At 37.0% G+C, this 26,678-nt stretch overlaps 1 protein-coding gene and 1 long non-coding RNA gene across 2 annotated transcripts; both read right to left on the bottom strand.

The window, feature by feature from the left end:
* Positions 1-5,935: 5,935 nt before the first annotated feature.
* LOC130047970 (uncharacterized) lies at positions 5,936-11,890 on the bottom strand. Its single transcript, XR_008796794.1, has 3 exons — positions 11,794-11,890; positions 11,574-11,665; positions 5,936-6,674 (listed from the first exon to the last, which is right to left on the bottom strand). It is a non-coding gene; the product is annotated as an uncharacterized LOC130047970 (long non-coding RNA).
* An 11,218-nt stretch (positions 11,891-23,108) lies between these two features.
* Positions 23,109-26,251, bottom strand: LOC125656591 (mucin-2-like). Its single transcript, XM_056145628.1, has 2 exons — positions 25,681-26,251; positions 23,109-23,614 (listed from the first exon to the last, which is right to left on the bottom strand). The coding sequence occupies exons 1-2, from the start codon at positions 26,249-26,251 to the stop codon at positions 23,340-23,342; spliced, it is 846 nt and encodes a 281-aa protein (XP_056001603.1). The 3' UTR covers positions 23,109-23,339.
* Positions 26,252-26,678: the final 427 nt, after the last annotated feature.

Consider the following 26,678-nt stretch of genomic DNA (forward strand, 5'->3'; position numbering starts at 1 on the left):
CACATTGAAGATGTGCACGTGTCTTTTTTAATGTGATAGTACATTTTTTCGAAAAATTTACACGTAGTTGAACTTTGCCAATTGTATGCATGTTACCGGCTTTGTTTAACCAACTCCTCTCACAACTTTTACTTACCATTTTTCAGGCTGTGTACATAATAGATGTTATAAAAACATTGCATATATACATGTGACATTTTAAAATGTTTCTATTTATACATTCCACATTTAATATGTCATTTTTCCAGGATGTTTTGTGAAAACGTTACCTACGTAATCTGGCTTTATTGTAAATGCATACGAAAATCCGAGAAATTTATAGGGTAAACTTTTTAAAATCATTACATAAATATAGAATATCACACTCTAATGTTGGTGTCGGACCTGGAATTGGTTCCGAGACCTGATCTCGGCCCGAACACGTAGTGCAAGGGTTGATATCACTCGAGGGACAATCCATGGTCTGACATCAACATTAGAATATGGCATTGTTTTATCATATACCAAAAACACAAGTTGATCAACATTTATTAATTTTTTGTTGGAGTGACCCCAAATATGAATATATTATCCAATTGGCAACAATATTTGACTTTTTCATTCCTCCAGTGGATTTACATTAATGGTTATGTTTCTACTAATGTTGACATTTTGAAACATGCTCAAGTCTGGGTGTTGTAGCTGTATTCCATTGCTGGTCACGGTAACTGGATGATTAATCATGGACATCCCCTCCTGTGCTCCAGGATATGTGGACGTTTCAAATAACTGAACTGCTTCGCTGAGCAACTCGTTAAATATATCGTCGTGTTGTTGATATATATACCATCAACCAGTGCCAGGGGTTGCTAATGCCAAAATTGGAAATAAGTGAATTATTATTATTTTTCGGAATTAGCAAATTATTTTATATAAATTGTCATGGTTGTGGAACTTTGCTTACGTGGTGTCATTGTATCAACTAGAATGTTTACATATATGATGCTGATTTTGTTGGGGGGGGGGGGGCATTACCTTATACTAAAGTAAGTTTCCTATCTGTTTAACATCTATAATTCGTTGAAATACATCGGAAGATATTGTTTCTGCTTTTCTCTTTTTGTTCCCAAGGCTCTGGAATTTTACATCATCATTTAGAACTTTCAGAAGTCTTTTTAAATGAGTTTCCTACATCAAAATTGTCGTATTTCACATTTTGATCTCTGTTAGGAATGGGAATTCCTGAAAATGCTTCATTATCACCCTCCATAATTTTTCTATTGTTTTCGATTGCCAAAAACATTGATTATTTGATTTTAATATCAAAACGTGTTATTGTTCTAAATTAACAATTGATACTTGGGTTACCCACCTTTGCTTATATTCGCGCTGTTTTGAACACTTTTTTTATTTAATGTTTTTGCTTAAATCAAATTTTGTCGTGGAGAAAAGCATTATATTAGAAAAGAAATTTGTGAGTAACATTTGTCCATGCAGGTTTGTTAGATATCAAAAGATTAAAGAAGAAATAGCCATTTAAGATTTGAGGGCGAGACAGCCCCTTAACAACCGGCCGAGACAGGGATATTTCCAACCTGAGGGCGAGACAGCTCTAGCTCCTGGCAGCTGCCTCACTCTACTCGGCACTTATGGCCTTTGAGCAGAGAGGATACGTTAGTGTGTCACACCTACTGTGACACGGGACATCCGGTTTTAAGTTCATCTCCGAAAACACGTTCCCGATGCCGAACATTCGGCGATGGAACTGTCACTACCTCTTTTTACGACTTTTAGATCTGTCGCGGCCGGATTCGGGTAGATTTTCAAACTTCGGGGCAGGGTTTAAAATGGTGTATATAATGTATATGTACATGCATAAAACATTATAATATATCTTCTCTAATGATGTTGATCTTAAATTGAAACTAAATACTGGATAAAAACTTAGAGGAGTAAGCGGTCCTTTACCAAATTGTACATTTCATTATCAAAATCAGTGTGTCACAAATGGTCTAACAATCGGTATGAAACACGTCAGGCAGCATTTGACCCAATAATAGATTTTATTGCAAACTAGATCGTTATAACGATCATAAAATTTGCGAAATGCTGACTTTAAACGAGATTTTTGAAACCCCTGTACCATCAACTTATTTGTCAGTAGCTTGCATCGATTTAAAAAATGACTCTTGCGTATCGTATCAATTGAGAGATATAAACACCAGATGCAGGTGATAATGAAATATTGCTACATAAATATGGGAAGTTGACGATGGAGAAGCTGAAATCATCCGTTTGTCATACAATTGAGTTTATCATGTAAAACAATCGAATCTGATTTGAGAAAACATATTGTTTCCATGTGGGAGTAACTGACTTCCAGAGTGGTGGTATCATCTAGCGACGGAAAACAATCCTTGACAACGGATGATATCATATTAAAATATTATATACGTCAAATTAATGCACGTACAGATCACCGTAGATTTTAGGGGGACATTGTGAAGTAGATACAGTCTGCAGTGCATTACGACAACACTTGGAATGATTGAAATCTATTGATTAAAAGAAGCATACGATAAAATCATTATCGGAGAAAGTAACGTTTTGAACTTGTAAATTTTGAATCAATTTCTCCATAATGTTGAAATACTTTTGTTGATATTGATGCGATTCAAATTTTACATGTTTCTTAGATATTCACATGGTACCAATATATACCTTTCAAGTCGCCAATATCACTTTTTATTTCTTTTACTCTAAAATTAGATAGAATATTCAATTTTAGAAAAGATTTAACTTCTTATGTGGGGGCTTTTAATGCAATGATTTTTTTCTAAATTCAATTCTAAACTAAGCAAGTGTATTCATGACTCATATCATGGTATTTCTTTCCAATGCGATGGGTTCAGCTTAATTCATTTTTGTCTACAATCAATCATAACGCTTTAAATACTGAATGTATATATTATGAATTACTTGATAACCATTACACTCTTCCATAGAGACAGTCTTAATTTCAGAATTCATGTCTTTTATATAATAATGATAATATGTAATAGTATTTCAAACAATTTAATCTGACTTTATTGGCTTTGAATCTACCCATCCTCTCCGTTAAAAGAAGTACGTATTCATATTTTGTACCCAAGCACGAGAGCGTAACTTCTCCTTTGTAAATAATTCAAATATAGGCATGTTAGCCGATCATTCAATTGTCATTAGACGACAGTGATGCATATCAAATTGAATCAACTCTTTAATTATGCTTAACATGTGTACATGGCTGGGAATACAAAGCAAAAATGAAACTGTAAACAGTGCATTTGTAGGTAATATGAAATTCATTTTCAGGTAATAATGCCCACAGAAACTGGCAGTTTTCCAATGTTTTAAGCAAAACAAATTTCTGACAGAAAATAGTATGACAGTTTTTATGCAGCTAAATGTTAATTTTAAATTAAGGATTATCTCCCTCATGCATAGCTCTATCCTTGGACGAATTTGTCTCCAGTTGTTTTTTTTTTTGGGGGGGGTGCACTTTAGTTTTCCTTTTAGCTCTTACAAGTTTATTAGTTATTTCGAGTTTCCAAAATTTCGGCTTGAGCATCAGGGTTTCGGCAGTCTCGGTTGGGGTCGGCGTTTCGCAAATTCCATGGTCGTTATAACGATCTAGTTCGTCAATACAACCTCGCATTGGGTCAAATGCTGTCTGACGTGTTTCATACCGATTGTTAAGCCGTTCTTGGCACACTGATTTTGACTGCGGATAACTCCGTTTACCTGATCAGGATATGGGGCTCACGGCGGGTGTGACCGGTCAACAGGGGATGCTTACTCCTCCTAGGCACCTGATCCCACCTCTGGTGTGTCCAGGGGTCCGTGTTTGCCCAACTATCTATTTTGTATTGCTTGTAGGAGTTATGAGATTGATCACTGTTCGTTATCTTCACCTTGCACTGAAGAGACATTATTTGTCAAAATGCGCATCTGGTGCATCAAAATTGGTACGGTATAAGTTTTACATGCTGTACATTTGAAATGAATGTAAATCCATATGAAAAATCTGATCTAGTTCGTTCCTCATATGCCTGTTCCTTTCACGTGCTTTCACAACAAAACCTGTTTTTCCTACTTCATGTAACATTACTAGTATTTGCCCAACCCTTTATTTTGTATTCATTGTTGAAGTTATGAGATTGGTCACTGTTCCTTATCTTCACCTTTCACACCAAAATATTCTGATCGTGCCTCAACTATCATGGTACATGATGAAAATGTGAAGATAACGAACAATGATAAATTTCATAACTCCTATAAATAATACAAAATTAAGAGTGGAATGAACACGGACCCCTGAATATATCAGAGGTAGGATCAGGTGCCTAGGAGGAGTAAGCATTCCATGTCGACCGGTTTTACCCGCCGTGAGCCTTATATCTTGATAAGGTAAACAGAGTAATCTGTATTAAATATCGGAATGTAAAGAACGTCCTAACAATTGGTATGAAACAACACTGGACCTAACGACAGATTGTATTTGTAAATGACATCGTTATAACGACTATAGAATTTGCAAAATGCCGACTTTAGTAGACTTTTGTAACCCCTGTAACATCAACTTTTTTGCCAGTAACCTACTTTGATTTAAAAAGTGGTCATATGCAGAACATACCAATGTATATCGAATCAGTTGAGAGATACATGTTTAAACACCATATGTAGGTGATAATGGTATATTGCTGCATACATATGGGAAGTTGACGATGGAGAGGCTGAAGTCATCCCATTTGTTGATGAATGTACATGAATGAACTTGGCCTTGAAGACCTGACTTCTCAAGGATATAAAAAGATTGTGTACTTAAGATATCCGCAGATCATTATCATATGTGTACCAGGCAGGTGAAAAGTAGTCTGTAGAAAAATGACATTGCTATGATTTTATAGGATATTTAATTGATTGATTGTTCATTGTTTAACGTCCCATTCGAGAATTTTTCACTCATATGGAGACGTCGTAATTGCCGGTTGAAGGCTGCTAAATTTGTGTTCGGCGCTGATGGCCTTTGAGCATGGGGGAGTTTTTATCGTATATTTGAGTTCTTTGTGTACACTGAAGGAAACCTATATGAGAACATTTCATCAGAAAATGTAATCTGCTAACCTGCCATGTGAAAGGTATTTAAGGTAAAAAAAAAAAAAAAAAAAGTTGTTCTGAAACCTGTAAGTGGTGATCGCTTTGTGGCAAGTTTTGTTTTCCTAAGAAGTTATTAATCGATGAGTGCAAAATGAATATGTTTTGGCAAAATTATCCGCAAATGTGTTCAAAGTACAATTAAGTCAATTTTTTCATTGTTTGGCTGATATGTGTCAGCACCAGTATAACGTATAGTTGTAAATCATTAGTATGTTGATAGAAATGTATTGCCATTGCATTCTCAATTCATTTTGTTGGGAAGAAATTAAAACATACATGGACTAAAATTTACATGCAAGTAGAAATTGGGTCGCAAATACGTGTTTTTTTTAAACATCTGAATGATACATGATGAGACTTTCTTCTACTCTAAACTTTATTGTATGTATTTGGAATTTAGTTAATCTAGTAATGTACATGTATCTGTTTTCCTCAGCACATGATATGGCTATCTACCTTTGATCACATGATGATTCTCATAAAAAATAAGGTTGTTTAAAAGTTTAATTGGAACAATTGTTTTAAAAACAGGTATTTTGATTCATCGCGGATTTAATTACAAGATCAGTATGTTCAAGTAAAATGAGCACAAAGTATATAGACAAAGGCATAATTAGATTAATATTAATGTAAACCGTTTTGTATTTTACCAATATATTTTTTATATATTTGAAATATGTATACTGACACTGACATAATTCCCTCATCCTGAATGGCTTGGAAACCTTCCCGTTTCCTTCATCACATTAAGAAAGACTTTTACGATCCAATATGCGGTTTATTGTTGCTCAAAGTTCATTCAGAATACCACATCCATTACAACACTGCATGGTATCATACCGGTATTTGACTAATCATAACAAAACAATAATCTTAAAATTCCAGTATTGGGTTGTTTAAAAAAATCACTGTTAATCACAACAACTCAAGATCAAGTACGCATGACATTATAATTTCACATTTCGCAACATAGTATTTTAGCAGTTTAAGTTAGGGACAGATAGACTATCTTTAATGTCTTGGACCACAATGTTACAATTTCTCTATCACACAATCTTGAATCGGGTTATCAAATAACAAAAACACAGGTTTATCTATATAATAATAGATGATTTGTAAATCATCTGGGAATCATAGTATCTGATATCACGACGATGCCGTCAAAAGTGTTTTCTCTGTGATGTCGTCTGTATTTTCATTATCATCTTCATTCGCTTCCTCCATCTGGTTTCCTTTGACGATGCACAAAGCGACGCCAGACATGAAGGCAATGATTAGCATTAGAGTGAATACTCCGAATAGGATGTTGAGTTCGTCCGAGTCCGGCGATACGTAGTGACTCTCTGTGGTCTCATTCACAGTCTGATCAGTGAGGGCATTACACAACTCCAAAAACCATAACTCCGCCGCGATATGACACAGGAGCCTCATGGTACTCTACAACTTCCTTGTTCTTTAGTTGTTGAATTCATATTACCGTACTTTATTCTAACTTTCTGTAAAGAGAGAGAGAGCCTGGTATGTGCTGGTTTACATGTTCGTCTGTTTATAATGACTCGGTTTGGATTTCATACATCATACTTATGCAGAAACTGGAATACTAAGTCTTATTACATTCAGATCATTTATATATTAGGATATTAAATATCCATACAAAGGATCTGTATACATGTATTCAGATCATTTATATGATACAGCGAAGACAAAGAAAAGTGGTTGTTCGCATAAGTGATATAAAAAGTACAAAATTGAGATTAGGGAAAACACGGATCCCTGGAAACACCAGAGGCTTGAACAAGATCCTACAAGGAGTAAACATTCCCTGTTGATCGGTTCCACCCGCCGTGAACCCTATATCTTAATCGAGTAAACGGGGTAATTCCTACTCAAAATCAGAATGGAAATAACGGCCTAAGAATTGGTCTAAAATATATCATCCCTCCTAATGAGAAGGTGTATTTGTAATTAACATCATTATAACGACCATGGAATTTTGAGAAATGCTGACTTTAAATGAGACTATTGAAACCCCGGTGTCATCAACTTATTTGTCAGTATCATGTCTCGGGTCAAAAATTAATCACATGCACAATATTCTCTCACGTATTTCATAACACTATACGCATGTGGTAATGGAATATTGCTACATAAATATGTGAAGTTTAGAATGGAGAAACTGTAAACTTGAGTAGTTAGTTTTTCGTTAATGTCTATGTTCAGCAAAATATCCAAATACGAAGCAGATGTGGAAAGTTTTGTTGTGTCTTTTATTTAGAGTTCACTGGGATAGATCGAATCAACACGTGAAAGAAAGTGAATACCATTGACAGACACAACGTCATGCTAGCGGATAAAAGAAACACAAGTTTGGAGTTTTAATATAACTTTTAGACACGAGGACGAAATCTAATTGAATTTGACACCGAGCAAAATTCGGTCGACCGTAACCTCACTCGATGCTGCGTACTTTCAGCAGATCGTACCCCTACACCATATGTATTGGTAAATCATTACGAATTGAACATTGGAACACTACAGATTAGCTACACAACATTTCTTTTCAAAGCGATTGTAGAGCGAAATACCGCGATTGATTGAAGTCGATAGGGGTTGGGCCATTGATCTGATAATACTGGGACATTCGTGACATCATGTAGCCCAGCGATATGATGTACATGAGACAACGATATCCCATTTAGTTGGGCGTCTTAGAGCCAAACGGAAATTGGGTGATCGTCCCAAGAGCAGACACCCTCGCGTTACGTCTCGACGGCAAAATAGTTCTCGGCACATTCATAGGTCAATGTATCCAAAATCCGCGCTCGTGGGGACCCGGGTTAGAATAGGTCCTCAATAATCCTTACTTGTCGTAAGATGGGACTAAATGGGGCGGTCCTTCGGATGATAACACAAAAAACCCGAGGACCCGTGTCACATCAGATGTGGCACGATAAAGATCCCTCCCTGCTCAATGACCGTAAGTGCCGAGCATAGGCCTAAAGTGTACAGCCCTTCACCAGCAATGATGACCTCTCCATATGAGTGAAATATTCTCGAGCGGGACGTTAAACAACCGTTCAATCAATCCAAGAACGGTTAGGAATCGGTTGAGATAGTTTCATTTAAGGCCACGACGTCTCTATATTGGCCCACCACTTACACAGAGGCGACACCAATGTCGAATCCAGTGGCTGCTATGATCATGTACCTAATCGGTTTAGTATGGCCCATTGGAGACACGTGTTGTTCACGGAGTCTCGTTGCACATTTTACAGGTCCGATGGACGACAACGTGTCTATGGACGTCGTGATGAGCGATATTCTGACGCTTGCGTGGCGGAAAGCGACAGATTCGTCGAAGGTTTTGTCATGGTATGGTATGGGTAGAGATATATCAAGGGGTGAAAACACGTCTTGTGGTTACTCATGACAATCCTACAGCAATAACATATCGGGATCAGGTCTTGGGACCACACGTCCTTCCTCTTATTCATCAATGTAACCTTACGTTACAGCAGGACAACGCGAGACCACATGTTGCTAGATTTTGTCATGACTCTAGGCTAAAGACAACGTCCCAGTTCTTGATTGGCCACCATACAGTCCAGATTTGTCCCCAATCGAACATTTGTAGGAAGAGCTGGACAGGAAGATTGTGAAGCGCTTCAACGTCCCAAATAACGTCGCTCAACACAAACCTTTACCCATCGTCGCTAGGCACGGTTACTGAGTCCGGTAAGTACCTACCCAATCTCAAACCGTGACTGCATGATCAGCTAAACCCTCGATTGTCATGAATATGTATTAAATGGCACAATATGTTTTATAACAATCACAGTCACAATGACAGATGTCGGATATTTTAATGGCTCTGCCCACAACTAAAACTTGCAGTATTTGTTTAAAAGTAATAACAAACAAAAAGGGTTACAGAGCCCGGTTTACAGAACCAAGTAAAGTTTATAAGTATTTATTAAATGAAATTCGCATTTACAGTTGTGGTTAAGCTTGTAAATTATGTGTTAATAAACTTAATCGTATTCTCAACCTTGGTGAGGAAATTCAGGGTAAAGTGGATGTGTTGAAATTTGAATCGGACAATTATCTAAAGAGAGCGACGTGGTTACACATATCATATGGTAAAGAGGGTATTGCCCCGAAGCGGGAACTTTCCCTAATCGGAGCTCCGTTCCAGCACTCGTGACGTAGAACTGACCTTCATTCATATTTATACTCATTGCGTATTTAATTTGCCATTTAAATACCTGAAGGATTCCCCAGTACTAGGGACAAGCCTGATACATTCTATGTGTCAATACATTATACATGTAGTCTAAAGATAATTTTTGAAATCGTGAAAATTATATTATTATTTTTTTCGAAGTATCAGATACAATGTATACGGTTACATGTTACGAGTGTATCAAATATTTGATATTCTATACTACTACAGACCAAAAGCTCTTACAATCGTATGTATTATTTTCTACAACCAACATCTGGCAACTGTGAATGACTCTGACCACAAAACAAATTATGGAAAGTTTAATACGCATTAATAAATTTCAACATTATTCGAAGTACATGTACCTGTAAAAATTTAGTCAACAGAGCAGTTTGCTACTGGAATACATATAAACTCAAACTATGCAATGGTTATTTACCTTGTTTGGCCTTAAAGTTTTCTTCCAAAGCTTTGCAAAGTTCACAATTTTTTTTATTTTTTGTAAAAGGTTCCATGCCTTTGTTAACAACTTTCATTCAGATAAACATACAAGTTCTCGTTAGCAGCCTTGACTATTAAAATACAGGTATTGCATGCTGTATTGGGCGTGTTTGTTGAGAGTCCTATTCACAAAATAAACAGTGTCCTGGTTCGAAGCTTATTTCAAACTCGACACATGGTAACAGAGGTTTGACATCAAGCATTTACAAACACTAAAGGCGTGTTTCAATTAAGAAAAAATGTAGATGGAAAACGTAATATAGAAAAAATGTGTTCATGAGCAAGTCGAACCCGGTCGTTTTAAAACTATAAAACATCTTTACATAGAAGAATCGACGACCTTAGCCACTGAACCACGCAGTAGACCATCCATTACTAAGAACAATTAACGTTCGTGTGAAGTTGAAAATAATACCAGTAAAGTCGTTTCGATTCTTTTAATTTTACAACAACAACAAAATGCCCTCGTCAAACAAAATTTCAAAGCGACAGTTTTTTAGAGGAAAACTCGAAGAACATGTTCATGCTAAATTTATTTTGTTTCACGGAGGTCGTTTTTCTGAAATTCGGGGATACCCCTCCATTTTAACACTAAAAATCATTTAAATCACTTATTGTTTGACTTCAACTCAAAATATTTTGGCTAATTTTGTCAATACATGTCTTCTAAACTTATTTTCAAAAATTATTGAATCAAGACATAAATTCCAATTGGTTTTAACATATATTTGAATAACTTAATTTTGTCGATCTTTCATGCAACACCTTTAGGGAATTAACATGAGACATGCAATACATTCTTTATTACACCGGTGAAGTCAACAAAGAAACGCCCATTATTTGCTACAGCTAAAAAGTGTTCAGTGTGTTCTCAATCGACAATCCTCTGATTATTCCTCTACGAGCACGCAATGACCTCCGAATGATTTTCTTTCCACCAAAAAAAAATCATGGACCCTCACCGAATGGTTGACTAATAAACATAAATATTCATGAACTCGATCTTTTTAATCATACAGCCACGGCTTTTGACGTAGTGTAAACGGAGACAATAGGCATGGCTTGTGAGGATGACCCTTACCCAGGAATGGAATAATATCCCTCAAACGACAATAAACACCTTGATGAGATCAATGTAAAGGAGAATAAGAGCAGCGACTGGAGACAAAGGTGGGCGCACATGCTACTGATTTAGATCGGGAATTGCTACCCATATTTTAGCGCTATTCACCCAAATGCCGTCTGTGATAAGACAACAAAAATCATCAAAATGTATTCCGTAATGATGAAATAATCGAGAAACCCAAACAATGAACTAATCATCCTTGAATCATGTAAAATAATAACTATCGAAAATAAACTTGCGTTTCTTTTTTCCGCTAGTATATTCAGATACCGAGTTAAAGTTCATAGCAAGACATTTATTTCTTCTCATTGTAAAAGGCTTTCAATAAATTCCGTTTCCTCATTGATACAAGGAACGTCTTGTATTGAGATATCCGTAATTCTTCATTGATACAAGGAATCTCTACATTAACTCATTGTAACGTTGAGCAGCATGATCAGTAAATTGTTATGCAAAATAGTGTCTGCTATCATAATTCAAGATATCATTTAGACTAATGAGGCATTTAAATTGTATATATTATTTGCCCATTAATGCTCATACCTTGGTGTGGCATATTCAGCTGTCCGCTAAGTATGGGAGAGTCACATCTGTGTCTTCATTGACGATCGCTGATAAGATCGTAACAAGATCTGCTATTAAAGTTCTATATTCATCACTGTTTTTGTCAAGGTAATATTGACTTTCTGAATTTTATTGAACTGATGACTTAGTTTTACAATGTTCAGAATTTTCAATGTTAAAAATGTCAACATACACATACATTCGTGAGTCCGTCTGTTGGTTCAAGCCATCAGACACGAAGTTTATATTGGCCGATATAGTGTGTCTAATGTGAATCTTGAATTTCTTATACTGGCTTCATTTATTGATTTATCAATCTGGTCATGAAAGTTAGATACAAAAGCATTCAGAAACAAATTATTGCTATATATAGAAACACAACACAGTACAGTCCATTCACGATATCCTGAGTTTAAAATAGCATCAACCTATACTACCAAGCAATTTCTTTTCACGTGTGAGAAATGTTTGCGAGTACTTTTTTCGTGAATAGGTGTCACCAGTGTATGTTATGTCACCTTACTCGAGTTTATAACCTTTTATGTCTCGGAATGTGTCCAGATCGACTTTGGGGAGGTCACGCTTCATACTTGTGATACATTCTAGTCACACCAGGTATAATGTCAATTTTCAATTGATAGCTACATTTCAGTAGATCCACCTACGAGATCTCGAGATAACAAGCATGGCGGAGCAGACGAAGAATTTTACATGTTGCACATGGTATTTAATGCAAAACACCTTTATTAGACATGCTCAAGTGCAAAGTCGGTACTCCTTTGGTGTAAACAAATAGTGGAGACAAATACACGGAGCTTATTGCAGATTATTCATAAATATAGTTTGCACCATTACGGAGGCTCTATGGAATTGTAACCCTCTCTCCCGAAAACGTCCGAATGAAGAATCGGAGAGAGCCACATTATTGCAGCTAGAGTACCAAATGAAAAGACACAAAAGTTGACAGTGTTTCGTGTATTACAGTTGAATTTTCATCTAGGACATAAACTAAGGTGACGACGACAAACATTCGTCCCATACATCCTATAAATTTTACTAAGTGAAAACAAGGTAATCACGGACCCCTGGACACACCCGAGGTTTGTACACGTAACATGAACCTACAAAGAGAAAGCAGCCCCTGATAATCGGTTATAACAGAATGAAACTAGGCCATGCAGTCAAATAAAGGTGATTGAGTGACAGAGCTTTATCAGTTGTTCACCTTTCCATACGTTTCAGTGAACTGAATGGCAAAGTTTCATCCCGTGCATCTTATGATAAAAGGAGATAATAGTTAAACAAAATTCTGTTGTTTATCTCGGAATGTTCACTCGGGCATTAAAAATTATTGTGGTTTCGTCATTTTCCAATTTTCGTTGATTTTATGGATGAGCAAGACCACAGAATAAAGTAATCAATGAAGTACAATTTTTGCTCGTAAAAGAGCATATAGTATATTGTCAAGATTTTAAAGACGTAACTATTTTTCACAAATCCATGAAAATTGACGAAACCACAGCATGTCCCATTCATTATATCCATTTCATGATACATTGATACTCGAAACATCGTTGTATTTCTTAGTGGAGGAAGGGTTTTAAAGGTTTTGCATGTACATTATGTTTTGTTATGTCATGATAATAATACATTTTTTTTTAAAAGAAAACAGTAAGGTGTCGGTGTTCTCATTGTTTGTACTGGTTACCTTACAAGTGAACTTTTAACATTAAGTAATTTCCATTCTTAAAAGAATTAGAAGTCGAAGAATTTGTTTTTAATTTCTATTGAATTTACATCTTAAAATACCTTAAATTCTAAATTGAAAAAGTATAGATCTTTCATCGAGTCCATGATTATGTTATTATTTCATCTATCGTTTTGATTATTTGGCCGAAATTACAATTTTTGAAGACATGGAATGTTCTTATAATTCAATGGAATATGACAAGCTTTACTAATATGTACATGTATGATGTTACCATTATGATATATCTAGAGATTAAATGTGCTGAGTCTCAGATATATCACATTATATGTGCTTTACCGTATTCATGACACCGATGCTTTAATTGTTAATTGTTTTAACTTTCGTGGTCACACACAAGAATGATATTAACTTATATGTGATTCTTGAATGAAATTTCATATCAAGTGAATTTGTATAATAACACACAAGAATCACCCAATACCGCTTTTAAGTTCAAAAGGTCAAGGCCGCCTGGTCACGTGAGCTACATGTAACAAAGGATCTGTAGATAACTAACCCTGAAAGTCTGCAATTCTTGAAAAGTCTATCCTTGATGAAGAGCACAATTAAGAGTAATTTTAAAACGGGGTCATAAAATCACCACAGCTACTTGCTATGTAGAACATACAATACCACAATAGAGATTTCTCTTAATTGCCAATCTGGGGTCTCAGTTTTAAACTTGGTCCTGTTTCAGTGTACACATCAGTGTAAAAAGTATATACATTATAAGACATTGTAAACCAATGTACAATTTGAATTATCAAAAACTTGCAGTGAAAGGTGAAGATAACGAACAGTGATCAATCTCATAACTCCTATAAGGAATACAAAATAGAAAGTTTGGCAAACACGGACCACTGGATATACCAAAAGTGGGATCAGGTGCCTAGGAGGAGTAATCATTCCCTGTCGACCGGTCACACCCGCCGGTAGCCATATATCTTGATTAGGTAAACGGAGTAATTCGTATGAAAGAACATGTATCGAGCGACAAGAATCCTCAGGGACAAACTTGGGCTGCTAACATTCGTTTCGACGATATTTCGCAGACATTGACATCATCCCAAGATTATTTACCACATTTCCCTGAATACCACACAGAACAAATCTCTGAACGAACTGACTTTATACTATTGCTATTATACCCAATTTTGTTTTATATGCCTTGGTTTACATCAAAGCATTGGAAAGTATGCTCCCTATAGATGCCTATCCTGATCAGGTTATAGGGCTCACGGTGGGTGTGACCGGTCGACAGGAGATGCTTACTCCTCCTAGGCACCTCTGGTGTACCCAAGAGTCCGTATTTGCCCAACTATCTATTTTGTATTGCTTCTAGGAGTTATGAGATTGATTACTGTTCGTCACCTTTCATGCATATCAATTACAGGCTTATTGCTTATTTATATTTTCAATGTTTTTGATATTTTAGATATTGGTTGTGTTCACCGGTCTACCAGAAGTAAAATTATGTTAGTATCAATGGTTGCTATTGGTAGCATTGTTTGACAAGGTATTATTGGTAGCTTCATAACTGTAAACGGAATTTTATTCGCCGTTGGTAGGGAAATTAACAACGGTAACCATTAGCAACGAATGTTGTCAGACCAGCAATTATTTTAGCATGATGGCCACAAGTCAAACGATATTTGCTTTGCTCATGCAGAAACAGAACATTGTAAATAATGAAAAACTTTTTTTGTATAGTCAAGTGTCGGGAAATGACCTTCTTTGACCTTGCAAGGGCCATTATGTACCGCGATGGATAATATTTTGTAGTCTTTGTCATTTTCTCTCATTTGCAGTGGCAGTAAATACTACACTGAAAATCTCGGTGACATTTGCATGGTCGCAATTTTTAAGATGCCAAAATCCTCGTGCTCCGATGGTCAGTCTGCAAGAAAATCTACCAGTGGTAACTACCTTCGGTGAATTTGGATATCATTGGTTTACCAATAATGATTAAGATACCAACAGTAACCACTGGGAGAACTGTGAACGCGCTGCAGAATTTGTAAACAAAACGCGTATGAATCTTGATAAATATAGTACGTCTATTAGAAATATGACAATCCTTTTTGAAAATACATGACGTTATGAAATGCAACTGCATGATAATTTGATGAATACTTACCTTTGTTTTAGATGATATATATGTTTGCCTATAGAAATGGGACAAAACACATGAGGATACACACTATAGCGAACCAATAGTCCACAGGCTCATGTACAAGCTGTCGGCATCCCGGTTAATGACGAAAGGTAATGTATGCAGTAGCTAACTGCCATACGAACTTTTTTGTAATAAACAGAGTGTGTTTACGAAGTAAAGAAAATCGATCAACTCCACATGATATACTTAGTATCTATGCAGCTGTGAATGAATTTCTTCAGAAGTTTGATGTTGACCTGAATGCAGCCATTATTAATGGGATCTGTTCAACATCTGACAACGCAATAACCTAATCGTAAAAGAACACAGACTCGTATTCAGACAATGTCTGTGATGTAATTTCCTAATATTCTCAAAGATTTCATATCTTTGTTCATTAATGCATTTATTGAATATAATTATATAGTTTCATTGGATCAGAATGATCTGAGGCAATAAATCCGTCAAATGAGCAGAAAAGGCGCTGCGCATGCGTCAGATTTGTAAACAATTTAACATGCCGATTTTAAAGAAAATTCATTATCAAATTTTTAGTTGAGTGACACATTTACGTTATTATTACTTTCTTACACTTATAGTAATTCTAGTCATTCATGAAACGATGTAATATTTGAAAACAAAATGCGTAGTTACTCACGCCCGTTTGAAAGTTTCCATCAATATATGACCTCGATCTCAGCAACTCGATTATGTTCGGCAATCATCGTTCCCGTGTCCAAGTATATGACGACTGCGTCTGAGGTGATGGCGGCTTATACGAAACGTTCATTATAGATATGTTCTCAAACAATATTCCCTCGTTTATTTTGCTGAATTTTTCATCAGATCTTTAGGACTATATTAGTTATACCGATGGGTGTTAATTGGTGCATACTCGGATAGCTGGAAAATAACGTCAGTTACAGCTTGGGTTGATTTAATGCATGCAACTAACAAAAATTCAATTTCACAAAACTTTGTAGTTATCATAATTTCTTCAATTTCTACGATGACGACGAGCCATACGTTTGTAGATCAACACAAGAGCACCTTTGTCAGTGAAGTCTGCCTGTTGTCGGGTTGAGGCGAAAAGACAACACAGCAATATTTAGTGACTCTTCGTCCCTAAATAACGAAAAGGCGACAAAACAATAGTATTGCCTCCTTTTCCCCCATAAAAACGAAAAGACGACAAATTGTAGATGGCACAAATCAGCCTTCATGCCTAGTTTACCCGCTACGATTTTGAACGTAGTCCAGTGCAGTGGCCACGTGGTCAAATTTTAAGATGACCAGAACCTAGTATAGAACAAAGTACAGCCGATTGTAGAATTTTGTCTAGATTATGGACATTATAGGTGTAATCTGATAAGATATGTTTAACTTCATTTAATTTTGGAATTTCTGTCACAAAGTCATATATTTTCGTGCAAAAAATTAGAAATTACATTTTGTCCAATTACGACCGACGCTTTTCTGTAGGAAATGAAACAAAATTGGTTTAACCCCATGCAGGGTGATGATATCGTGCCTTTTATAAAGAAAATATTTCTATTCCATATTTTGTAAACTTCCCGTGGGGATTCGGGTGAGAATACGTCCTCGGTACCCCTTTGTTTATCGTAAGAGGCGACTAAATGGGGCGTTCCTTCGGATGAGACCAAAAACCCGAGTCACAACAAGTGTGGCACGATAAAGATACCTCCTAGATCAAAGGCTGTAAGCGCCGAGCTTGAGTCTAAATTTTGCAGCCCTTTGCCGGTAAAGGTGACGTCTTCATGTGAGTGAAAAATTCTCGAGCGGAACATTAAAGAAATTACATCCAACCATTTGTAAACCATAACATTTCTCTATTCTCCAATCTCTATTTTTTTTATCGCTGATAGGATTTATGAGATTGATCACTGTTCGTTATATTCACCTTTAATTTGTATAACACCGTTTGAATTCATTCCGGTGTTGTTATATAGTTTAATTGGTGTCAGCTTATATTGTAGGTCGATTCATTGCTACTAGATATTTTTTATCACAATTATTATTATGTGTTTGTTAGATACTGTTCATCTTCGATCCAATGCATGTCGATAATATAGTTTTGCATTTTCATTTTTCGTTAGGTTTTTTTTGACACATTTATTCTAAATATTCTAAGATGTATTTCTAAAATGTATCTTTGACAGAACCATTATGACGTCAAACTTTCTCAACCATTGAAACCCGGTTTTTTAATACGTTTGATATAATATGCGGGTGTGACCGGTCAACAGAGGATGCTTACTCCTCCTAGGCACCTGATCCCACCTCTGGTGTGTCCAGGGGTCCGTGTTTTCCCAACTATCTATTTTGTATTGCTTGTAGGAGTTATGAGATTGATCACTGTTCGTTATCTTCACCTTGCATGTAGCTGTATAGCATTATAATGTATAATGGCAAAATATGCTAGGAATTGTTTTATATTGTAGCGAATGTGAGTTATTGGGATCGTCATGAAGAAACTATATGTCTTTCTAAAAAAAATAAAGTTACCAATCTAATTATTATTAGACCCTTTGATCCGTTCACGTATATCGTAACACAAGGTGCAACGTTATACGTGAGTGGATAAAAGGATCTAATTTTAATTAGATTGTAAAATTACTAAGTTCGGAGACTGTTTTGTTTTCTTTACTACTTTGGAAGTCCCTGGTGTCATCAGGACCCACGTTCCAGTTGTATCGCAGCACCACAATGACGTCAGATGTGTTTTCATATGCGCTTGGTTAGTTTACAAGACAACCATGCGCATTTCGGAATTGTGTGAATCCATTCATCTGTTGTTGGCATAGTTCTGGTGAAGCAAGGCGAAATTTTGTTTTTGAGTTTTTTATCAGATTCTGTGAATCCGCATCTGCAAATTGTGCCTACTTATGTATAAATGTATATATTTGGACTTATTAATATTGTCAAATATTTGACTTAAACAACTAGAAAACTATAGAATAGTACAACTCAAGGTCAGGAATATATGATTCTCTTGTTCAATAAGTTTATCAAGTACAACAAAATATTTAGAGAACATTCCTCTCAAAGTCCCCTCCACCCCCATTAGCAAGGTGCCTGTTATAATCTGTGATAGCGTAAGCAATTGTCTCCGGATAACTCGCAGTACTCCTAGGACATCATCGCATTTCCCGCCACATCCTTGAGTACCCACTGGAATTGATAGGGCAATACCTGAATTGGAAAAATCTCAAGAGGAAGCAAGTCACTTGCAGTGCATGTCAGGTGTGTGTGATATTACAAAGAAAACCGACAAAGGTTCCAATCACAGAACAAGACAAATTTGTTTTGTATTGCTTATAGGAGTTATGAGATTGATCACTGTTCGTTATCTTCACCTTTCATTGATTTGCGATACAGTTCGGTAGGTACAGCAACGAACAACATTTTAGAACAGTTTCATAGTTTACAGAACTTTGTCATATCAAAACAATTATTCTGCCCTTTGCATAGTTAACCCACACTAACACCAACGAAACACAACTCTAAGTATGGTCCAGCTTTATTCCTCCAAAATTCAGTTCGAGAGTGTCTGTATATATACATGTGAGTGAGAGTGAGAGTACGGTAAGAAGCTACAGATTAACAAATAGCTTGTATAAATACAACATGACACATTTCAGAGGCACCACTAAAAAACAATACAGAAATTACTTTAACTCTGTAAAACAGGTTTATGAATTCTAAAATGTATCGCAATATTTACACTTTCTCAAAAATGAAAAATTACAAAGGTGAGCGTTTACATGTATGTATAACTTACAACATTATATATGTGTATCAATTCAAACAATTACTATGACCAATTATATAGAAACAAGATTTAACTTACATTGTGACTTGGCTAGATGTACATGCGTATGTCCGAGTGACACTGTCAACGTGGCGGTAAACTTTTGCACTGATTGAATCTCCAGTCGAAGGAGGTAATCAATAAAAGAATATCGAATCCGATCAATTTAAGCACCAATGTGGTTACAGCACAAGGATCACTAAAAATTCATTACAATGCCTGTGTATTCAGTAATAAGATATAATTTATATTTAGGACTCCCTCATGCAGAATCTTTTCAGCTACTGACAAGTCGATATATCTGGTGTGTCCAGCGGTCCGTGTTTGCCCAACTATGTATTTTGTATTGCTTATAGGAATTATGAGATTGGTCACTATTCGTTATCTTCACTTTTCAACCAACAAATTGTTGATCTCAATCAATCATTAGACCGTAACACTCTCCACTTCTACTTTGATATTGTAAAGTTCAGAGGTCGGGGAAGGCAATCTATCCACCAGAACCTTTTGAAGGACTGCATTCACCCAGATAGTAAGTTATCTCAGACGTGGTTGAGGCAGTCATATTTAGACAGAGTGAAGGAATGCTGGGTTGATACAACACCTGATTTGCTAAAACTGAATGTTGACCCACAGGGATTACTAACTTTGTAATAATCACCCAAGCAAACATCAGTCAAAGTGACAAATTACTTGACAACATAATCACAACAGATACTGATGAACTCCAATCTGGTCGTAGCTTAGTACAATCCTCAATAACATCCAGTACAATTATGGTCTTGAAAAATGTTGAAGAAAAAAACTTGGACAATCCTAACTTAGATTTAAGACTAACAACAGCTACAATCCTAGGTAAGCAAGATTCAACCTTAGACAAACAGGTACAAATAATAATAATAAATCAGGAGGAAAAATATCAGCAACTTTAGACAGATAGTCAGATATCATTAAAAACCAAGAATGACTTTTGTCGGAATCATTAAAGAGTCGGAGAGAGGTGATGAAAAGAAAAGTAAAGCTATTTTCAAATATGATGGAAGGCCTCATACAGATCCTGGAGCGTTCGATTAGCCAAGGGAACAGCCCAAGACAGGCACATGCATGTAACCAGGACCACAGGTCATGGTTGCTTGACAGTCAAAGGGACAGCCCCAGACTTTACCAGCATGATCAACATCGAAAGGGATTCCGAAATACTTCAAATTGTCTTGGATATTCCACGACCTTTAGACTAAAGCTATCAAAGTGTAGGTGGGTTTTTTTTTTCAAGCAAACGGTTTTTGGGGGAGGGGCACTGGATCAGCAAAGAGGGAATTGTACAGGATTGGCCCCTACCAATCAAGGATGTACAAGCCTTTTAAACAAGGTTTAAGCAATTATCATCGACGTTGTTGTTTGTTTGTTTTTTTGAAGGAGAAACTAGTGTCTCCACCTATTTGGTCTATCCATTGATATTCTGACTTATCTGATTTGCCTTGTGATGGATGCAAACACTGTGCCAAAATAAACAAGAGATGGTCCAGATTACAATCTGATATTGATGATGTTGTACCCCTGGGAGTCATGAGATATTGCAACATAGATTTTGTCGGTAACCCAAACCTCATTCAGATCCCTATGACCCTGACTCTGATATTTGCTCTGAAGGACAATGTGTCTATAGGCATGAGACAGAGGCAAGAATTGTTATAACAAATACGCAGATTGGGGGAATTACACAAATGGAAGACTTGGGGGAAGAGAAAGATTATTGTGAACTCATATCTTTGAACATCTATACTATTGACGAACTAGAACAGAAATGAAAAGATGATCCAGATCTACGTAAACGTTTAAATGAATCGTTAATGGATATCCAAGAGATCGAGTCTGCCGAGTCTCCAGCCCTGAGACATTTTGTCTGACAATGGATAATCTCTTGGTGAATGATAACTGTCTTTATTACCAATGGAAATTCTCGAGAAAATCTCGAAAATCATTTATTGTTTCAGATGCAATGAAGAAGGAAGTTATGGAAATAGTTCATTGATCTCCATTATCAGGGCATCCGGGCAAGGACTATTCAACACCTTTGACGAACCTTCTACTGCCATAATATGACAGATTGGGAGAAGACCTATGTACAAGCATGTGTGAAATGCACATTGAGCAAGAAGGCTAACAAGACATCTAGATCCCTTCTGCAACAATAGCGCGCGGGGTCGACAAAGGACAGGATACAGTTAGATGCTTACTCCTCCTTGACACCTGATCCCACCTCTGCTGTGTCCAGGGGTCCGTGTTTGCCAAACTATCTAGTTTGTATTGCTTATGTGATTTATGAGATTGATCACTGTTCGTTATCTTCATCTTTCACTAGGACCTAATCTAAGTGAGGGAATCAGTATATACTTGTATTGGTTGATCAATTCTATCAGCTTCCTGATCAGACTTCAGAATTCTTCGTGAAAGAATCCATTGCCCATTTTGGAGTGCCTTTGGAAATTCACACTCACCAGGGGCAGATATTTGATTGTTACTTAATAAAACGATGAACAGAATTGATGGGCTGGACAAAGACGAGAACAATCCTATATGACCCTTCCCCAAATGCACTTGTAGAGAGATTTAACAGGATTCTCTTTCAGATGATGCTATGTGTTGTAAGCCAGAATCAAGAGGACTGGAATGAAAACATTTCTTTGCTTGCGGGAGCATACAGGAGTATCACACCAGCACAGGTTAATGTTGGGGCGTGAGGTTTATCTTCCAGAAGAGGCATTGTTTGGATTACATCCCGCGGAACAAGACAAAACATACTATATAGAAAACATGTGGTCATCTAATACAAAATGCGAAGAGATCGTACGTGAAAACATTAAAATTGCAGCAATGGGACAAAAGCGTCAACATGATTTGCTTGTCTATGAGAGGTTCTACATCCCCGGTGACCTAATAGATATTATGGATGATGATAAAAGAGTGGGAAGGAGTCCAGAACTACAGCCACTATGGAGTGGACCCGCAATAGTTGACAGGAGACGTTGTCGTATAATGTATGAAGTAATCAAAAAGAAAGGATCTACGGTACTCCATCACAACCGTCTAGAGCTTTGTCTTCTCGAGACATTGCCAAATTGGGTCACAAAACCTCAAAGACATCTACAGTATTGTGCACATTTTGATGGAGAGGACAGGCGTTCTAATTTTTGGGATGACTGTAAGAACAAGGATCCGGAAATTCCTAGTGAAACTGGTGAAGAAAGGACGTCGAATGATAACAAGGAAATTCAAGAGGAACAAAAGTAATCTGCACTGGAAAAATAGACTAAATTTGAAGTTTAACGCTTCCTCTGAGGAAGGCTGAATGAAAAGAAACCCCTCGAAGAGGTCTAGATATGGAAGAAATGTTCAATCCCCATCCAGATACACAACCTAGGACTACTTTACTATTTGAACTTTAAATCTTTGATTTACATTTTGTGTTAATTTAAATGCATAACATTCTTTAGAAAAAAGGGGGGATTGCGTAGTGCATGTGAGTTGTCAGGCTCGAAAAGCGGAATTGACAAGCAGAACATTTATGTCGTTCTAAGAAATAAAGTTAATAAGTTCGGACGCTGTCTCGTCTTCTTGATTACTTTGGAACCTTGTGTTGACATAAGGACCCACGTAACATTTAAACATCACAACATTACATTTTTTGATAGTGAAGCAAGAATACACCGATATTTGGCCTCAATCGTGTGCATTTTTTTCTGTACCATAAAGCGAAGGTTTTTTTTATAAGGGGTGGATCTGTAACTTTGTAATATATCCTAATATTTTCCCACAGAGCTACAAATCTGCAGCTAGATATCTTACTGCAAGGTGTCTTGTACAATTAATGCGAAAAATTCTCCGAGACTTTATGAAACACCCTGTACAATATCTTACACGTTAAGATTAATTACATGCTTTGCTTCTAGAGCGTTTATGATTTTTTTCTTTGTTTTCAAATGTTTATCTTCTTCTAGGCCTACATCTCTACACCCCGTGTTTGAAATCGCTGTACAAACGACGAACGTCACTTACGATTACAGGAGCAATGACTAGTACAATGACAGTGATTCCTAAGATACTCCCAATGGCGACAACGGATGTACGTGAGTCTGTAGCGGAAATCTTCCGTCGTAACGAGCTGGATAGCAAGGTTTTGTTCACACTCAGGACCTTTTTCAACACTTCTACCTTCCTTTTCAGCTGAGTTTCATTCTGGATGATGACGAGATTTTTCATTCTTGTGCAAGGGCATAGACAACCTATGGTGAAAATTTGAATTTAAGTATGCAGAGGGTGATGTACGGATCAAAAGTAACGGTTTTTCAGATATGATCTTTAGAATGAAAGGTGAAGATAACGAACAATCTCATAACTCCTATAAGCAATACGAAATAGAGAGTTGGGCAAACACTGACTCCTGGGCACACCAAAGGTGGGATCAGGTGCCTAGGAGGGTAAGCATCCCCTGTAAACCGGTCACACCCGCTATGAACCCTATACATGTATCTTGATCAGGTAAATGGAGTTATCCGTAGTCAAAATCAGTGTCCAAAGAACGGCTTAACAATCGGTATGAAACACGTCATCTGGACAGCATTTGACCCAATGGTAGGTTGTATTTGCAAACTAGATCGTTATAACGACCATAGAAGAATGGAGGTCCCGTGTCATGAGAGGCGTTTGAATGATAAAGAACTCTCACTGCTACGGTTCTAAGCGTCATGCATAGGTAAACATTTCTGACATTTCACTTACAACTGGTGACATCTCTAAATGAAAATTCTCGAATGGGGCATAAAACAATAAATAAAGAACCAAAAGTTTCTAATTCCAGAAGTCAACCAAAGGGCAAAGTTTGTATTTTACAGGAATAAGTTTTGTCTCTTTACCCTAATCATATCTTTACTGAAATACTGTAGAATCATTTAAATTCGTGGGGGCAATTTTCGTGGGTTGCTGAACTTTTACGGGTTCATGGGGACGTAATTTCGTGGATTTATATAATTGTATAATTTTTGTATACTAGTTGTCTTTATTCGTTGAGGATATAAATTCGTGGGTGAGGGGTACCCACGAATTCAACGAAAATTGAGCCACCGCGAATTCTAATGATTTCACAGTACTACAACGTAATTTAAACAGAATTTGGAAGTATTGTTGATCAGAAATTGTCTGCAAAATATTAATTAAATTTAAGGCAAACTTACTTGGTTATAAAACATCGTTTTATACAATTCATGAATTCCTATGAAGCAGAATTTATTAATACACTTCCTATGGTCTTCAATTCGACATTTAGATACATGTATATCGACAATGTGATATCTATTAACTATAATAATTTTCATTCATATGTCAATTCAATATATCTCAGTTAACTCGAAATAGAAGACACCACAGAGTCGTACACTTCTGCTTCATACTAAGATTGATGTTTTGCTGTTTTTCGCCACACTCAACAATTTTCAGTTATTTGGTGGCGCCCAGTTTTTATTGGTGGAAGAGAAAACCCAGATACACTGTACTTTCGAAGGGACCACCAACCTTCCGAAAGTAAACCGGGAAACTTTCTCCCTTAACGGTGCGAGCTGGATTCGAACCTGCGCCGACCAAAGGTGAGAGGCCATGTGATTTTGAGAGCGATGTTCTAACCACTTGGCCACGAAGGCCTCATGCTTAGATATTTTATTGAAAGTAGATATTAACGACAAACCAATAACTCAACTTTATGACAAACGAGATGATTTCAACTTCTCCATCGTCAACTTCCCATATTTATGTAGCAATATTCCATCATCACCTGCATATGGTGTTGACATATCAACTGATTCGATACGCAAGAGCTTGTTCTGTGTATGATCAGTTATTAAATCGAAGCAGGCTACTGACAAACAAGTTGATAGTACAGGGGTTCCAACAGTCTCATTTAGAATCAGCATTTTGCAAATTATATGGACGTTATAACGATCTAATTTGCCAAAACAACCTACCATTGGGTAAAATGTTATCTGACGTGTTTCATGTTGATTGTAAGGCCGTTCTTGGCACACTGCTTTTGACTACGGATAACTCCGTTTACCTGATCAAGATATAGGGCTCACGGCGGGTGTGATCGGTCGACAAGGGGATGCTTACTCCTCCTAGGCACCTGATCCTACCTCTGATATATACAGGGGTCCGTGTTTGCCCAACTCTTCATTTTGCATTGCTTATAGGAGTTATCAGATTGGTCACTGTTCGTTATCTTTGTCTTTCATGACATACCCTAAATCGCATTACTACACTATATTGAATATTAGAGAATTCACGAACGGCAGTTACTCACCTCGTCTATTGGATGTAGTTAGTTCCTGGGGTCCTGTGGGTGTAACTGTCTGGACGCCGGGTCTTGCAGTGGGTAGTGTTGTCTGGAGACTGGATTTGGTAGTGGGTGTTGTCTGGAGACTGGATTTGGTAGTGGGTGTTGTCTGGAGACTAGATTTGGTAGTGGGCAATGTTGTCTGGAGACTGGATTTGGTAGTGGGTGTTGTCTGGAGACTGGATTTGGTAGTGGGTGTTGTCTGGAGACTAGATTTGGTAGTGGGCAATGTTGTCTGGAGACTGGATTTGGTAGTGGGCAATGTTGTCTGGAGACTGGATTTGGTAGTGGATGTTGTCTGGAGACTGGATTTGGTAGTGGGTGTTGTCTGGAGACTAGATTTGGTAGTGGGCAATGTTGTCTGGAGACTGGATTTGGTAGTGGGCAATGTTGTCTGGAGACTGGATTTGGTAGTGGGTGTTGTCTGGAGACTGGATTTGGTAGTGGGCCATGTTGTCTGGAGACTGGATGTGGTAGTGGGCAATGTTGTCTGGAGACTGGATTTGGTAGTAGATAATGTCTGGACACTGGGCTTCATAGTAGATTGATAGAATCCTTCATTAGTAGGAGTGTGGGATTCGGACATTCCACCGAGGGGACAAGATTTGCAGTCTAGGACGATACTTTGTCGAGTGCTAGACAGTAAATATTGTTCCAGATGTGGAATGAATAACAAAGAAAATTTAAAAAACGTTAATAATGATGGATTATTTTTTAATGTTCCCAAAAATCTACTTAAAATCTAAATAGGAACAAACAATACAAACTATTTTGCTTTACCATGTAATGTAAATCATAGGAAATATATAATGTCATAATCAATCAGTGTAAAATTAATAGAATCCTTCATTAATACGAGCGAGTGATTGGAAACTTCCACCAAGGGAACAACATTCACAATCTTGAATGAGATCTTGCCGAGTGAAACTTGTCCCAAAGGTGGACTTTCCCAATCCTAGAGGAAA

The sequence above is a fragment of the Ostrea edulis genome, chromosome 7 (genome assembly GCF_947568905.1).
Source record: "Ostrea edulis chromosome 7, xbOstEdul1.1, whole genome shotgun sequence".
In the NCBI taxonomy this organism is placed as follows: Eukaryota; Metazoa; Mollusca; class Bivalvia; order Ostreida; family Ostreidae; genus Ostrea; species Ostrea edulis.